Source organism: Martes martes (genome assembly GCF_963455335.1).
Source record: "Martes martes genome assembly, chromosome: 10".
NCBI classification, from domain to species: Eukaryota; Metazoa; Chordata; class Mammalia; order Carnivora; family Mustelidae; genus Martes; species Martes martes.
In genome coordinates this window covers 83,250,857-83,267,842 of record NC_137898.1, presented here as the reverse complement: position 1 = coordinate 83,267,842, position 16,986 = coordinate 83,250,857, and the positions used below count along the sequence as shown (strand labels likewise).

Below are 16,986 nucleotides of genomic sequence, written 5' to 3'. Positions count from 1 at the left end.
GAACCTGGAAAGGTCATCCACATAATTACTAGTAACTGGTTCAAGGCCTTTTGAGCACAGTTGATCTGATTGTGTGTTAATGGCTGTAAAAGCAAGATAAGGAACATGTAAAATTTAAAAAAAAATCCGCCTGTGACACTGTTAGCTTGTAGGATTGTCATAGCAGATAAACTGATGTTGCTTTATGGCATATGGTTTTTTTATTACAGAAGAACCCCAAGTTTGCCCTTGTGCATGGGGTCATTTAAGCATCAGTGACCAAATTTTACTTCTTTGTTGTTGGTAGCTATGTGACATACCTAGTGATCTTTTGGGGGTCTGCACAAGGTTACACGGTAAAATGAAATCTGTCAGAAAACTGTAGCTAATGTAATACAGTCAAAATTTTCAGGGCCAAGACATGTGAAAGGCATCTGGAGACTTCTGTCTGACCAAACTAAGGCAGTAGCATACTTCCTGTTATAAAAGATTGGTCACATTTCTCATACCTGAATTAAATTCAATAAATATAGTCAGCATCTACTACATATAAAAATACCCTAGGGCTCCAAAAATTGTAAAGAAGTAAAAGGGGACAGATCTACACAGCTGACCCAATGGGGCAATCTAAACAGTGAAATATGGGTGGTCATATAGTTCCAAAGGTAAGAGATGGGATCTCAAGTAGAGCAGGCAGGACTTAGTAGAGAAGTGGCATTTGACCTAAGTTTTGGAGACTGAACAGGATTGTGAGAGCAGGATATTTCAGACTGTCAGAACTGAGTTACAGGACCACAGATGTGGAAAAGTATGTGTGGATGAGGTATGGGAAGAGGTGTGGTTAAGAGGTAAGGATAAGTTTGGGGGCACCTAGGTGGCTCAGTTGGTTAAGCATCTGCCTTCAACGAAGGTCATGATTCTGGGGTCCTGGGATCTAGCCCCACTTTGGGTTCCCTGTTCAGCGTGTAGTCTGTTTTTCCCTCTCTCTCTGCCTGCAACTCTCTGGTCATGTGCACCCTGTCTTTCTCTCTCAAATAAATAAATAAAATATTTTTTAAAAAGAGGTACAGATAAATTTGAAAATGTGAAGTGTAATCTGTGTCAGTTCCACCCTTGTTACTCTGTTTTCTGATGTAAAGTCTGACAAGGAACACCAGATGTGAAACTCTGAGCTTCCAATTTTAAGTAATTCTAGCTCTTCTTGTTTTTCCCCATAGCCCTAGAGATAATAGCTGCTTTCTGCAGTTACTAGCTCTCCAAACTTTAAAGTTCTCATTTCACTCTGTGTAATCTAGTTAATAAGTTATAAAAACTAGACTTAAATACTGAGCACAACCAGTTGAAAATATCACCAACTTTCAAATGCATTTAGAGAAGACCATTGAAATGAAATATTTACTAGGGCCCTAAAGGATTCCTTACTTGCATTGTCTTTTGACCTCTTATCTCTCATTTCAAGAGTAGTATGTTCAGTGTTTAAGGCAGACCTGGGAAATACCAAAAACACCACTCCCCCTTAACTAAAGTCTTTGAGCTGAACGCTGAGCAAGAAAAGGCAACACTCTTCTTTTCTATTACCTGCATATGTCACTTTAAAACGTTATGTAATAATGTAGTTAACAAAGACAGCTAATTAAGGCTGCCTGGATCTAGACTTCTACTCTTACTATTCAGCCTGAGCAGGTAGATGAGTGGTCAGCGAAAGAGAATATCTACAATATTCATTTCTATCCATGACCCAGATCATTTCTCTCTTTTCAGGAAACATTCCACCTTGATTATTGGAAGACAAATGGATATTATATTCTTACAGCGGTGTGGGAAAAGAGTTCCTACTGCCTCTGCTGATAACCAATTTTCCATGTAACAACTTTTTTTGGTCACAAACTTCTACATTAGACACAATCTAGTTTTGCTAGTTTAATCTCATACTGTTGAAATTTCAACTCTTCCCCACCTGGTTGAAACTGGAGAACAACTTGTGAGCAATCTCTTGATAATAACCTTCCATATGTCTGAAACAGCCTTTTTATCTTCAAAGTAACTAATCCCCCTCCCTTTTTTTTTTTACACTTTATTGTATTTCCTAGGCCTTCACATACCTTTGTTTCCCTATGGATCCTTTTTAAGCGTTTCCCGTTTTTCTGGGGAAATTATACCTTTGTAGATTTACCAATACTAAACACAGTATGTCATAGTTATCATGCATGTGTTCTGCATTCAGTGTTGTATAATCTACTTGCAGAGAGATTTCTAGGGGTGTAACTTGTTCACTGGCATTATATTCGGCTGCAGCAACCTACAGAGAAACCATTTAATTTTTGCTAAATTCAGACTTAAGTAGAAGTTTCTTTAGAAGTTGCAGTTTATTACTCCCCTATTGACTTTGTATTTAATTTCGAATTAGGCAGAGTGGTGAACTTGTATGATATTATGAGATAGTGAAATTCAATAACCTAAAATCATATGTCTTCTGCTATATTTCTTTAATAATACAGATAAAGTATCAGCTTATTTATTTTTAAATGATCTGTGGAACTATGGCTACATTAATTTACATCCTCTAAGTTATAAGGATGAAATACCTTTAGAGACAGAGTGTATAGAAGTGCATGTATTTACTTCTCAAGAGAAATAAAAATGTAGTTTGGAAGCACCAGAACAGTATTCTGGCATGTTTTGAAAGTATTTTAACAATCAAAGAAATTTCCCAGTGTGGCTTATGATATTCATGAGATGATGTCATGGATCAGAGAAAATTCAAGAGGAGGAAAATCTGCCTTATTCTTGTCTAGTCTAAGTTTAAAGTTGGAACAAAAAAGATGGGCAGTAAATCTTTCTAGAGATAAAAGTTGACTGTGGGAAGACATTTGGTCAAAGTGTGTACTATTGCTTATGTAATGACAGACTGGACTCCAGATAGTGTGATAGTAAATCAGCTAAATGTGTGATAAAATGAGAACAGGGACTTTGGAAATCCTTGGAAACTAGTACAGTAATTGGCACCAGGTTTTTCTTAAAACCTTCAGACTTGTATTCAGTGCTAGGTTCTTTCAAGGTACGTTAGCCAATTTGCATTTACCAGATGAGCATACCTCTTACTTTTTGGTTCCTTCGCATTAACTAATGAATAATTTTTCCTTGAGAGAGTAGTATCTTGGAAGGCATTTGATTTAGTGAATAACATGATAAAAATGGTGATTTCTGGTATGAAATCTGGGTTGCTCCAGTAAGAGTAGGAGGAAGCAAAGGTGGGAACAGCAAAATTTTGTGCTTATGATCTTCCTCTTGTTTGTCCTTCAAGCCATTACTGCATCAAATATTGTTTTCTGTGATAAATATATTTTATTATGTCCCTCACCTTATATTTATTTATTTTGTAATTTATTTTTTAAATTATTTCAAAAATAGACTCTGCTTTTCTTAAGTGTAGTTTTAGGTTCATAGACAACATAATTGAACAGAAAGTACAGAGAATTTTGATATACTTCCTTCCTCCAACAGCCTCCCATACATCAACATCCTCCACCAAGTGATACAAATACTATAGTTGTTGGACCTTCATTCACCAATTATTATCACCCAAAAGTGATAATGTACTTAAGAGTTCACTCTTGGTTTATGTTATGGGTTTTGACAATATGTAATAACATGCATCCAACATTACAATAGCATACAAAATAGCTTTATTGCCCTAAAGTTCTTTGTGATCCAACTGAGTCATTCCTCTTTCCCCTCAACCTTTACAAAACTGATATTTTTACTGTCTTCATAGTTTTGCCTTTTCAAGAATGCCATATAGCTGGAATCTCTCAGGGAGTAGCCTTTTCAGATTTTCTTTTTTTGATAAATCTTCTTCATTCTTAACCTCACACTACCCCTAAAGGAAACAACCAAACCCCTCTTAAGAATCCGTAGATAAAGGGATGATTTTCAGATCATCTGGTTAAGTAGTAAGTATGACTTGGACACAATAATAAGCTTTGAGAATAAAAACATGAGAAGGAGAACTTATAGGTCTAAGAGAGAGATACTGATGGATTGAGGTAAGAATAAACAGTAAAGAATGGGGACAAAATACAAGTGTAAATGTGGGCATAAATGGAAAAAAAAAAGATGAGAGGGCAAGAGGTAGAGGTGTGGAGAATGTAGGTGGATTCGTTTGGGAGAATAGGAATTAGTCATAAGGCTTTATGAATAAAAAATAAAGTTACTTATTATTTATTATGTGTTACTAACAAAGAGTTGAATTGGATTAAGTAGACACAACCTTTGAATTTATTCATTCCTTCAATAAATATTTCCTGAGTGCTATTATATGCCAGGCACTGTGGTAGGCACTAGGAATAAGTGAAGAATGTAGTCATAATTCTTGCCCTCATGGGGTTTAAAACTTGATGGGGACTTACTGATTATTCTTTTTTGCTTCCCTTGCCTGTCACGTTCCTCATCCCCCAGAATCTCCACCTTGCTTTGAATGCTGCTAATAGCTGGCTTCTGTTTGCCATTAGTCAAGAGAACCACCAGAGGAATTCAGAAGTCATGAGGAAAAAGAAAACAGGGTATGAATTTCATGATCATTTCCTCAACTGTGTTCTTTTAATGCATTTCATAATGGATACAATTATTACAGTTGCTTTGGGGGGCCCCAGCCCTCTCCATACCTCCAGCTGTCCCTGGTTCCCATGACACCATCTCCTCCTCCTCCTTCATTTTTGCTTAAGTGTGAAATGACTTCATGTTATCACTATCTATAAATGCTTCAGTTTCTTTCCTTGGTTCTCTTAACCTTGTTCATTGATCTTCAACTTGTGCCTTTAATAAACTCTTTTGAACCATAAGGATTTGATGTTTCTACCTGGATTTCTGACTGATCTAGAGGGGGAAAAATTAGAGAAACTCCTATGTAAATAATTTAATAATTTAAAACTGTATTAAGGGTATGATGAAAAAACACAAATATTTAGATGGACAATAATGAGTGTCAGTTACATAAAGTAGTCAGAGAAGGTGTCTTTAGAAGGTGATTAAGTTGTGGCCAGAAGGTAAGGGGAAGCTAGCATGGAAAGAGTGTTCCCCATAGAGGAAACAGCAAATGTAAAGGCCATGAGATAGCAAAGGTCTTGGCATCCTCTATGCTAGAATTTGGTTATAATACTGTATGACAAACATTTGATTAAAATATTATGTGGACTGGGGTGTCTGGGTGGCTCAATCAGTTAGGCTTCTACCTTCAGCTCAGGTCACAATCTTGGGGTCCTGGGATCAAACCTTGTGCAGGGCTCCCCACTCAGTGGGGAGCCTGCTTCTCTCTCACCCTACCACTCTCCTTTGTGTGCTCATTCTTTCTCTTTTTCTCAAGTAAATGCATAAAATCTTAAAACAAAACAAAACAAAAACCAAAAAACAAAGCATTATGTGGGCAGATGAAGGGGGAAAATCAATTTGAGTGGCAAAGTCCTGCCTGGTATCTAGTGACAGATAATAAGTTTGTGGACAGGCAAAGTCCACCATGTTAAAGTGGGAAGCAGCTCAGGTGATCTGTGGGAATTAAGCAGATGCTCAGGTATTAATTTGAAATTGTTGTGATTATGTTGGTATGCAATAAGGATCTATCCTATGTGATAATGTAGTCTAAGAGAATTAGCACATATAAAGATGTCATTTTTAAAATTTTGTTTCCTTTCATCAGTGGTAGGTTAGTCTTTAGGTAGAGGTTATATCTCTTCATAGCATGTTTTCTTTTTCTTTTCTCTCTTTTTAAAAAATTTTATTTATTTATTTGAGAGAGAGAATAAGCCAGAGAGAGAACACAAGTAGGGGGAGGGGCAAAGTGAGAGGGGGAAGCAGATTCTCTGCTGAACAGGGAGCCTGATGCAGGGCTAGACCCCAAGACCCCAAGATCACAACCTGAGCAGGTGTTTAACCTAGTAAGCCACCCAGGCATCCCATGTTTTTTCTTCAGAATTATTACACTTCATAAAAAGAAAATAAAATGAGCAACAGAAACTTTCTTGACAGGTTGTGTGTCTTTGTATCCCCACTCCCTTTTTTAAATACTTACACTGAGGGGATATGAAGAGAAGGAGTAACAAAAGAGTGGAAAAGTTGAAGAAAATAAAGTATTAAAATAACATAATTTGACTGTTGGATTCCACCTAGAACGAAAGGGACTTTAAAGATCAATTTACTAAACATATATCAAGAATTCTAAAAGCAAACACATCTAACTTATTAAATAAGCTTGCCTGGGGAAGTATCCCATATTGTTTTTTCCTCTATAAATCCATTTCTGTAATTTGTTTTACAATATGACCTTCTGTTAGTGCATATTCTGGCATTTAAGAATTATTTAACTGCAGGATATATGAAAACCTTTGGCATCAAGCCAAAACATATTATTTTTGTATTTATCAGAATTGAAATGATTACTCAGGACGTTTTCAGGCATATCTGATGCCACAATTTGGACAAATGGTGAAAAATAAGACCTTTAAGGCATGATTTAATCATGTGCATTTAACCAATATCTTTGGGTTTGGAAGACTTCCTTAGGTATCAGCCCAAATACCTCCTAGATGAATTTTAAGTTCTTGAAATATATTTTTACTTATAGACATATTTTGCTTAAAAATACCACATGATGACATTTCATTTTTAGTCTATTATGATCATTTCTACTTAGATTTATTTTTTTAAAGATTTATTTATTTGAGAGAGAGAGAGAGAGAGAGAAAGTATGAACAGGAGGGGCATTGGGAGAGAGAATCTCAAGCAGACTCCATGCTGAGTGTGGAGACCAATGCAGAGCTCCATATCACCACCCTGAGATACTGAAACCAGGAGATGGATGCTTAACTGACTGCTCTAGCCAGGCAGCCCACTTCTACTTTGATTAAATAGGATTCCACATGTATGCATTTAATTTCAATCCGTTTTGAAATTAAAAGAAGAAACCATGGTTTTTAACTACATTTGCACACTCAACCTCTTCTTACTAGCTGAATTTTTCATATTTGCTAATATTTTCCTCAACCCTAGGCTAAACCTACTTTAAGCACATTTATAAAGCATGTTTCATCTTCATGTGCTTTATAGCTAGCTCACCACAAGTTAAGTTAAATGATTAGTAACTCTGACAGAGATGCATTTATGCAAATTATAATCATAGAGTCTAGAAAGGACCCCGAGGTCTCATCACTCTAAATAAAAACCAAATCCAAAACAAAACAACAACACCCTGTTTAAAATAAATCATAATACTCTAATCAAATATAATCAAAATCTCACTCCTGCATCTATGCTCAACACTCATATTATAAACATCATTGACAAGTGATTATGTATCATAGGATTTAAACCCTCAGAAATAGGATCATAAAGTATAGCAGTCATTATAGTGTGAAATAAATCATCTGTTTGATTTGGAGAATGATTGCATGTTGTACACATTGACAGCTGGTGCTATTATGTTAACATTCTTTCAGGGGATACTAAAGTAATCAATTGGTTCACTGCAACTATCATCTTTACGATTTTTAGGCTGTTGTCTCATTATCTCTTATCAGAATCTATATCCTTTGCATGAAGAGCAGATAGCACCTTATATTTTTATCCACTTTTTATTTTATTATTGCTAAATAAAATTTAAGAATGATATTGGAAATTTAAGACATATAGGCAAAGAAATGTTTATTTAAAGAAGTTTCCTTTATGTTCAAGTAGCAAAACTATATATATATATATTATTGTTCGTAGAAACCACTAGAACGATCATTATAATTGGTTACTTCATCACTTCCCAACCCCTCCCCTTTTTAATGAATAGCCACCAAGGAGCTTCTGGGGAAATGAAATCTAACAAAGTAAGTGATCCAAAAAAAGATATGTCACATTTTAATAAACAATTGTGTCTAATTATGGAGAATATGTACTTACTTGCCAAGTGCAAAGCATTCCATCTTAACAGTTGTTCCCTTAGCAGCTGTAACCATGAAAGGAAAATGGACCTCAATTTTCGGCTCATATTCTCCCATCACACCTGGGAAATAAAGAACATTCTTTAAGCATAAAATGAATGTCAAAATTTCCTTCTAATTCTGGAAATATTACATTGAAAAGCACTGTGGTTTGGTTGTTAATGTCTGTTTGATGACTGCTAAATTTTTGATACACTGAAATAAGAAATAACCCAGTCTTCCTTTAAGGATTGGATTGCATGTATGTTCAATACCATTTTAAATAACAATAACTGAAAATGTTAGTCAACACTGTTAGTTTAATGACTGATTACATTCCAGGGAAAACAAATAAATATGAACATTTCCCATGGTAAGTAATTGTTTTTTTCCTACGTAAGTAAAAACTTTCTTTATCATTGCATATAAATGAATACTTACTCATTAAGTCAACATACATTTATTGAATGTCTATAATATTCAAACATTTTGCAGGCATTATGGGAGTTACAAAGATAAATCAGTCATGGACTGTTCTCTCAAGCACTCAGTAAGTGTATTCGTAGAGAAAGAAATGACATATACTCAAATTTGGAAGAATAGTTATATATTAAAAAACTGTAAACAAAAATAGGAAATGATGAGTGTCATGAAATTAAGTATTATGTACATTTGGGGCACTTACAGGAATAGTTAGGATTTGAGTAAGTAGTAAAATGAGAGGAGAAAAAGTAAATACAATTGTAAGAATAAAGACAAAATGAGGGGAAACTATCAGAAGTAGGAATATCAGCTTTTCTGGCACAATTGGTATGTGAAGGGAAATGATACTAGGCAAATTTGGAAATATAAATGGAATGCAAAAAAAAAAAGAGGGCCTTGATTATCAGAGTAAGACATTCAGACATTAATCTGTAAATAATCTGGACTACTGAGGCTTTGAATAAGGGAATGGTATTTTTGCTGAGATGTATAAAATGAAATTGGAACAGAGACCATTAAATCAATTACATTATTTCAATAAAGCAACATAGAAAGAATAAAAGCCCAGACTTGAATTCTGGTGGTGAAGAAAAGAGAAGAGGCACTACATTAAAAAAAAAAAAAAAAAAAAAAAAAAAAAGAAAACCCACAAAACTAAAACAAGAAAGAATTGAGATTGGCACTCAATGGGGGGAGGGGGTTTGCTGACGGCAAGAGTGTGATCCTCTTTAATAATGACATTAAGATTTTCAGCTTCAGAGGCTGGGTGGTGTGAATGAAAGGAAAAAGAACATAGCTACAGTAGAAAAGCAGATGACTTTCATTTTAGGAGTACTGAGTTTCATATCTACAAGATCATCAGAAGAAAGAATCTGACCAGTTAACACAATGAAGGAATGAGGCTCTAAATGAGTTCTGGACAGTGATAGACACTTAGTGTCATCATTTAGAGGTGGCATTTGAAGCTGTGAGATTGTTTAGAAAGGTCTCGGGAAAAAAAGGAACCTGAATCTCCAAAGCTGGAGTAATCTGTTTTGATTTCTTCTGTTACCATAAGGAAAAATTCCCTTTAGAATCCTCTTTTATGCTAATACTTTTCTATTATGTTTTTAAAGAGCATCCTGTAAAAAATAAATAAAATAAATAAAAGGGTTCTGTAATTGTGCATTTCAGGCTCTTCGATATCTGAATCTGCCTCTGTGTTATATCAAAGTATTAATGATATTATTGGCTAATAGGAGTTAAACCCATGGATTATCTCTCTTCTCTTTCACATAATATTTGTGAAGTGCAAAAAATTCTTTTACAGCTTTCATCCTTAAGAATGACTAAAAAGATAGGCATTTCTGGGAGTATTTGGGAAGTGATTTTGTCCAGGTAGGGCCTTCTCGTGTTTCTCAAATGAGTCCCATATGGCCAAAGACATTGTTAAGCTTCACTTCAGGGCCCAAAAAGTTTGCTAATATTTCAACTAGATATTAAAAGCAAAATTAGAAGGTTTTTGTAAGAGGTTTCAAGTTATATTATCTGATTTGAGCTGCACTATAAGAAACAACTGGTTCTTTCTAATTTTACTGTAATGGTGATGATATAAGGACAGATGAGAAATCTATTTAGATGTTTTGTTTTTTAACAATTGAATACATTCCATAATTCAGTTTTGCTCTCTATTTCATGGGATAATTATGTTAGAATTAAAGTCTACCTTAGCGAATATAATTCGCCTCCTCCCCCCTTTTTTAGAGAGTTAAAATTCAAAGTCAGGTAATTGGCTCAAGATCCTATTGAATGCTGTTGATGGAAATGGGCAAAAAAAGGAATTTTCTGACCTCAGGTCTTTAATAGCTATTTTCTTGACATCACTCTGTTGAGGAATTTTAATCACAGAGTGCAACAGACCAGGCACATCACATGTACTACATCAGTAATTGACTGTCTGCCATGGTACTTGGTTTATTTCAGCTGCAATTTTTAATATTTCAAGTCATATGTAGCTTAGCTTGTAATCTCTTTTATTGGACTGGGTTTGGTGATGAAAGGAAAGAAACAGTGCTATAAAGCACATAGTTAAGTACAAGAGATGAGGCTAATCTCTTTAGTCAATATAGTTTCTTTATTTTTATTTTATTTTGTTTCATTTTGTTTTGTTTCATTTATTTATTTTTGTCTCCCAGGAGACACTGCAATGTGTCTTCATCTCTTTCCCCATACCTGTCTTTTCTGGGATGGTAGGCTGTCCTGTTGGAATTTCATGCCAATAGAAGATGACCCCAACCTACCTTAATTCCTAAAAAACAGAAGTCTTCCAGCTGAGAGAACATTACTCTCCTTCTATGTCTTCATGGTTGTTGATTTTTTTTTAAATTTGTTCCAATTACTTACAAAGAGGGTGTTTTTCCCTAAGTAGAGTACAACTTAGAGCAGTGTTTCTCCAAGTGCATTGCAGAATAAAGAGCCAATGACATCCAAAATATCTGGAAAACTTACAAAAATTTCAGTCTGCAGGGTTCAACTGCACGACTAGTGATAATCTTTGAAGGTGGGTCTACAGAGTCTATATTTTAATAGTAGTTGACTTTCAATAAATGTTTCATTTGTAATTATTTTTTTACTGTCTTTAGCAAACTGAATATAAATATATAGTATTGTGCTATGTAAGCCCCCTGGTAAGGAGATGAAAGTCCAAATAAATAATAAAAACATTAAATAGTAATAATGATAGTGACAAAGATGAAAGAGGGAAGAAAGGAAATGACTAAATAGTTCACTCTATGCCTATTAACATAGTGCTATGTGTGAGACACATTACTATACTCATCTTTTCGGGACATATTAGATATTAACTTGTTATTTGTAGATAGATGATGCAAATCCCAGTTCCAGCCCTGGCTCTCTTGGAACATTGAAGTAATCACAGAATTCCTCTGGATCCAATTTCCCATGTATAATGAGTGTTAATATTATGGATGGTTTAGAAATCTAAATATTGTACATTAATATATTTTTAATTTACTGTATTCAAATAAACTACCAGTTATAATCTTTGGAAATATTCATCATTTAGAAAAGTGTCCAGATGCCTTCTTTTCTTTTTTTTTTTTTCTTTTTTTTTTTTTTTCTTTTTTTTATTTATTTATTTGACAGACAGAGACCACAAGCAGGCAGAGAGGCAGGCAGAGAGAGAGGAGGAAGCAGGCTCCCTGCTGAGCAGAGAGCCCGATGCGGGGCTCGATCCCAGGACCCTGGGATCATGACCTGAGCCGAAGGCAGAGGCTTTAACCCACTGAGCCACCCAGGCGCCCCCAGATGCCTTCTTTTCAATTCCAAAATGAGTCCCTGATAAGAAACAATTTCACAAGCCTAGATAGATAGACAACATGATGTTTTCTCACTTAAAAAAGTGCATATTACCTCGAATCATAGTTTCTCAAGATGAGTCATTGTTATATAAATAACGGGATTGAAGGAGTGCCTGACAAGAGGAAATAAATAACTCATATTATCTTCAAATAATGTACCATTATGAATAGTGTTTATTTAAGGAGATTGAGAAGTACTAGAGGGGTTTATTAGAAGATGTTTTTCATCACTCATATATATTCTAAAAATCAGAGGTACTGATAGACTTTTTTTTTTTTTCCTTTTCCTAAGCATCAAGAATAAATTGATCAAGGGGCTGCCTCACACTGTAATTGCTTTCCTCTGATTACTGAATTTTAAGATGTATTTTCTTCTGTTCTTGACCCTGTGATTTAGGAAAATATATGCATCTCTCTCTATCACAATCTGAAGGCTCAGCCCATATACATCAATAACTTGGAAAAATAACTCATAAAAGTAAAGTTTAAAGAAAGCAGCTATATATATTTTTTTCTGAACAAAACTATAAGCTCTCTAGCATTAAAACAATAGGATAGATCAAATTTTTAAAAAGTAACAAAAGATTGCATATTCACTTTGAGAAATATTTTTAAAAGTTTTCCTTTTATGAAAAGAAAGGTTTCCATTTTTAGGAAATTGAATGTTTGCTTTTTTATAAATTTTGATTCACAAACAAAATTACAGAAATGTTTCTATAAATATATCTATATAACCAAAAATATATATAGTTCTGTAATAAGTCTATATTTATAACTCTTATAGGTGATATTCTTACTAGTTTTCTTTGACTTTGTGCATTGTAAGTGTGTGTGTGTGTGTGTGTATGTATGTGTGTCTGAGTGCCTATGTGTATGCCTTTCAAATATGAAAAAATAAATTTGGTTACTGCAAAAATTTTGGTAACTTGATTTTTATGAGATACCACCAAAACCTGTGAGTGTAATAACCGATCAGCTTTTGAATGAACTAGGGTCCTCATTGCTATAGCCATGGACCCTTCTCTGAAAGCTGGTTTGACTAGTCCCAGTAATAACGGGCAAACTACTGTACTGACTTGCAAGGAAACTAAATAAAAATAAAAATATAATGATTCCAAATGAGATATATTAATATCCAATTCAATAAATAAATGCTTCAAAGATCTCTAAATAATTCTGTGGGGCTCTCCCACCCTAATCAGAGTGGGTTCTTTTCAATTGTGATTTAAGTAGAAGCTATACTTTCTGTTTGATTCATTCAAATATTTATATCTACCAGAATGCATTTTTCCATTAAAAAGATAAAGTAAAATGCCTCAGAAATATGATGGACTTTCTTCACTGTGTTAAGCACATTAACCATAAATTGCTATATCCACAGTCCTTTCTATAAGAAACTAAAAGCAGTAAGATACAAATAAGATAAAGGTAGGCTAAATTATAAGGAGTCAGTTTTGACACACACCATTTGGAAGGTAAAGAGGATCTATTCAAATCAGAAGGAAAGATAAGTCAATTGGAGAGTTTAAAAAAAAAAAAGTTATCTGTAAGAGCTGAAACTCATTATTGGGAAAGATAGAAAGGAAATAGCCATACACTCCTGTTAACTAAGATTCCTAGGACTATGGATTTGCATTCAGTGGCCTTCCAGTCTTAGTCCCTCTGAGGTCAGGCCATATTACAAAAGCTAATCTTTGTTTTTTAAAATATCTTTTCTCTTATCATGTCATGTATTTCTTGAAAACAGAAGTCTCTTATTTAAGCTCACTGGACTGAATGTCTGTACCTTGTAACTACCTAGAAACACACATTGCCTTTGAGTTTTAGATTTTTAACATTCTTAGGGAAATTTTTCCTTGCAGAAAAATTTCTTACCTATAGTTGTCTATTTATTCATACAGTAATCAACAAGAAGTCATGGGACTTAAAATATCCTGGAGGAATTAGTTCCACTAACTCATTTGGTCAATTGCCTGGTTGTGTAACTCTGGGAGAAAATGTGTCAAATGCATTGTTTAACTATCCTTAAGAGTTTATTTTTACACTTTAATCGGCACAGATTGTTTTCTCACTTCAGTCTTGTTATTGAAAATGCCAGAATTCCTGCTGTTAGCACTCAGATTTGAGATACTAAACATACCAGGCCCTGATTTTCTCTGTAAACAGTTCACCACATATTCTATTTTATAAACTCTCACTGATTTCAAAGAGTTTATGAATAACATGGTTCAAAAGATACATATTTCCAAAGGAGGAATGTCAATTATCATAGCCTCATCACAGGGCTTTATGTGCATTAAAAAGTCTAGATGTAAAGAGAGAATAAATATTTTGAACACCTGCTCTAAGCCTGGTGCAGAAAGTGTATGTAACCAAATTGTTATTTAAAGCTTACAAACACAACAAAGTAGATAAGATTACCTCTATTTTAATTAAGAGGAAGGTGAGTATTTGAAAAGTTAAATAACTTGCTCAACATCAGTGAGGTATTAAGTGACAAGTAAGGTTTCAAGTCTAGAATTCTATTAATTCCAAAACCAGTTTCTCCTCATTATTCTATGTTGTTCCCCAGGAAATGTTCCCGCTGTTTGCAAGGCAGAATTTATTTAGTCACTTCCAGTTTTGTAGACAACTAAGTTCTACTTCAAACAGCAGGTCTTTCCTGACCCTCTACCCCCTCCCCACCTATCCAGATTAATCTCTGTTTCTTTGTATCACTTGTTCTCTCTCTCCCTCTCTCTCTTTCTCTCTCTCTCTATATATACACATATATACATATATATAAAAACTATATTACATATAATTATATTATTTATTATATATTCCATATATATGAAGAATCTAGTTCTCATTATGTAGAAAATGTATGATAAGTAACATAAGAGCAGAGAATATTTTAAAATTTATTTTATCTTTTTAAATTTTATTTATTTATTTACTTGAAAGAGAGAGAGAAGGTGCATGAGCAGGGGTAAGAGCAGAGGGGGAGGGAGAAAGAATTTCAAGCAAACTCCGCATGAGTGCAGAACCTGACAGGACCCTGAGATGATGACCTGAACAAAAACCGAGTCAGAGACTTAACTGACTGAACCACTCAGGTGCCCCAAGAATATTTTATTTCTATGCATTTCAATGCTAATGTTCTTTCCATTTTGAAGAAATTGAAGGTAATGTTCTAATCTGGAATAATAAAATCTATAGATTTAAAAATTATTGTGGGAGGGAGTCGAGATGGCTGAGAAGTAGCAGTCTGAGACTACCTCAGGTAGCAGGAGATCAGCTAGATAGCTTATCAAACCATTGCAAACACCTACAAATCCAACAGGAGATTGAAGAGAAAAAGAACAGCAATTCTAGAAACAGAAAATCGACCACTTTCTGAAAGGTAGGACTGGTGGAGAAGTGAATCCAAAGCAACGGGAAGATACACGGAGGGGAGGGGCTGGCTCCCGGCAAGCGGCAGAACAATGGAGCACTAAATCAGGACTTTTAAAAGTCTGCTCCACTGAGGGACATTGCTCCAGAGGATAAACTGGGGTGAAGCCCACGCGCATGCAGCGTGGACCCAGGTCCTACAGGGTCACAGAAGGATCAGGGGTGTCTGAGTGTCACAGAACTCACAGGTATTAGAGTGGGGAAGCCGGATACAGAGACAGAACTGAGGAGTGAGCTCTCAGCTCGGGGTTACCTTGAACCGGTCACAGGCTGGGTGAGCTCGGAGCACAGCCAGAGGCCAGGGAGATGGGAGGGAATGAGTGCTTTTCTCCAAGTGCGGCCAGAGGCTAGGGAGATGGGAGTGATTGAGCGTTTTTCTCTGAGGGAGCACTGAGGAGTGGGGCCCCAAGCTCTCAGCTCCTCCGGGGCAGAGATTGGGAGGCCGCCATTTTCATTCCCATCCTCTGGAACTCTATGGAAAGCATTCAGGGAACAAAAGCTCCTGAAAGGGAAGCCAAGCAGATTACTTAGCCTGGCCCCTGGTAAGGGCAGTGCAATTCTGCCTCGGGCAAAGACACTTGAGAATCACTACAACAGGCCTCTCCCCCAGAAGATCAACAAGAAATCCAGCCAAGACCAAGTTCACTTACCAAGGAGTACAACGGAATTCCAGAGGAGGAGAAAGCAAAGCATGGAATTCGTGGCTTTCTCCCCATGATTCTTTAGTCTTGCAGTTAATTTAATTTTTTTTAATTTAATTTTTTTTCTGATAATTTTTTTTAACTTTTACCCTTCCCTTTTTAATGTTTTATAACTAGTTTATCTTAACAATACCTTTCATTAAAAAAAATAATCTTTTTTGAACCTTCATTATTATAGTCATATTTTATCCTTCATTGTATCTAACTTTATTTTTTGTATACACATAGGGTTTTTTCTTCTAAAAAATTTGGGGTACAACTTCTTCTAATAGAACAAAATATACCCTAAATCTAGCTCGAGACTTGTTCTAGTCTCCAGCCTGAGCAAATTTCTCTCCACTTTCTTTTTCTTTATTCTCCAAACCAACTTACTTTATCAACTCCTTTTTAAGAAATTTAAAAAAAAAAAGTTTTTTTTTTCATCTTTATAGGCATATTCCATCCCTTCATTGTGTTTACCTTTATATATGTTTTTCATTCTTTATAATTTTGGGAGGTAGTTTCTTCTAAGAGACCAAAATACTCCCAAAACTGAGTGGGTGACCCTGTTCTAGTCACCAGTCTAATATATAGACATTTTTTACTTTTTTATATTTTTTCTTTATTTGTTTTCTTTTTCAATTTTTTTTTCCTGAACTTCTTTTTATCCCCTTTCTCCCCCCCATGATTGGGGGTCTCTTCTAATTTGGTTAAAGCGCATTTTCCTGGGGTCTTTGCCACCCTTTTTGTATTTTATTTTCTCCTTCATATATCATTATCTGGACAACATGACAAGGTGGAAAAACTCACCACAAAAAAATGAACAAGAGGCAGTACTGAAGGCAAAGGACCTAATCAATACAGACATTGGTAATTTGTCAGATCTAGAGTTCAGGATGACGATTCTCAAGGTTCTAGTCAGGCTTGAAAAAAGCATGGAAGATATTAGAGAAACCCTCTCTGGAGATATAAAAGCCCTTTCTGGAGAAATAAAAGAACTAAAATCTAACCAAGTTGAAATCAAAAAAGCTATTAATGAGGTGCGATCAAAAATGGAGGCTCTTACTGCTAGGATAAATGAGGCAGAAGAAA

The 16,986-nt window shown here is 35.1% G+C and overlaps 1 protein-coding gene across 3 annotated transcripts in view; it reads right to left on the bottom strand.

Moving 5' to 3' along the window:
- Positions 1 to 16,986, bottom strand: part of CNTN5 (contactin 5) — a gene marked incomplete at both ends in the record, with an annotated part of 773,509 nt that overhangs the window by 325,400 nt on the left and 431,123 nt on the right. For all 3 annotated transcript variants that reach the window (XM_080816834.1, XM_080816835.1, XM_080816836.1), the window contains one exon: positions 7,918 to 8,020. In XM_080816834.1, the coding sequence (XP_080672960.1) occupies positions 7,918 to 8,020 (103 nt within the window). The remainder of the gene's footprint in view (positions 1 to 7,917; positions 8,021 to 16,986) is intronic.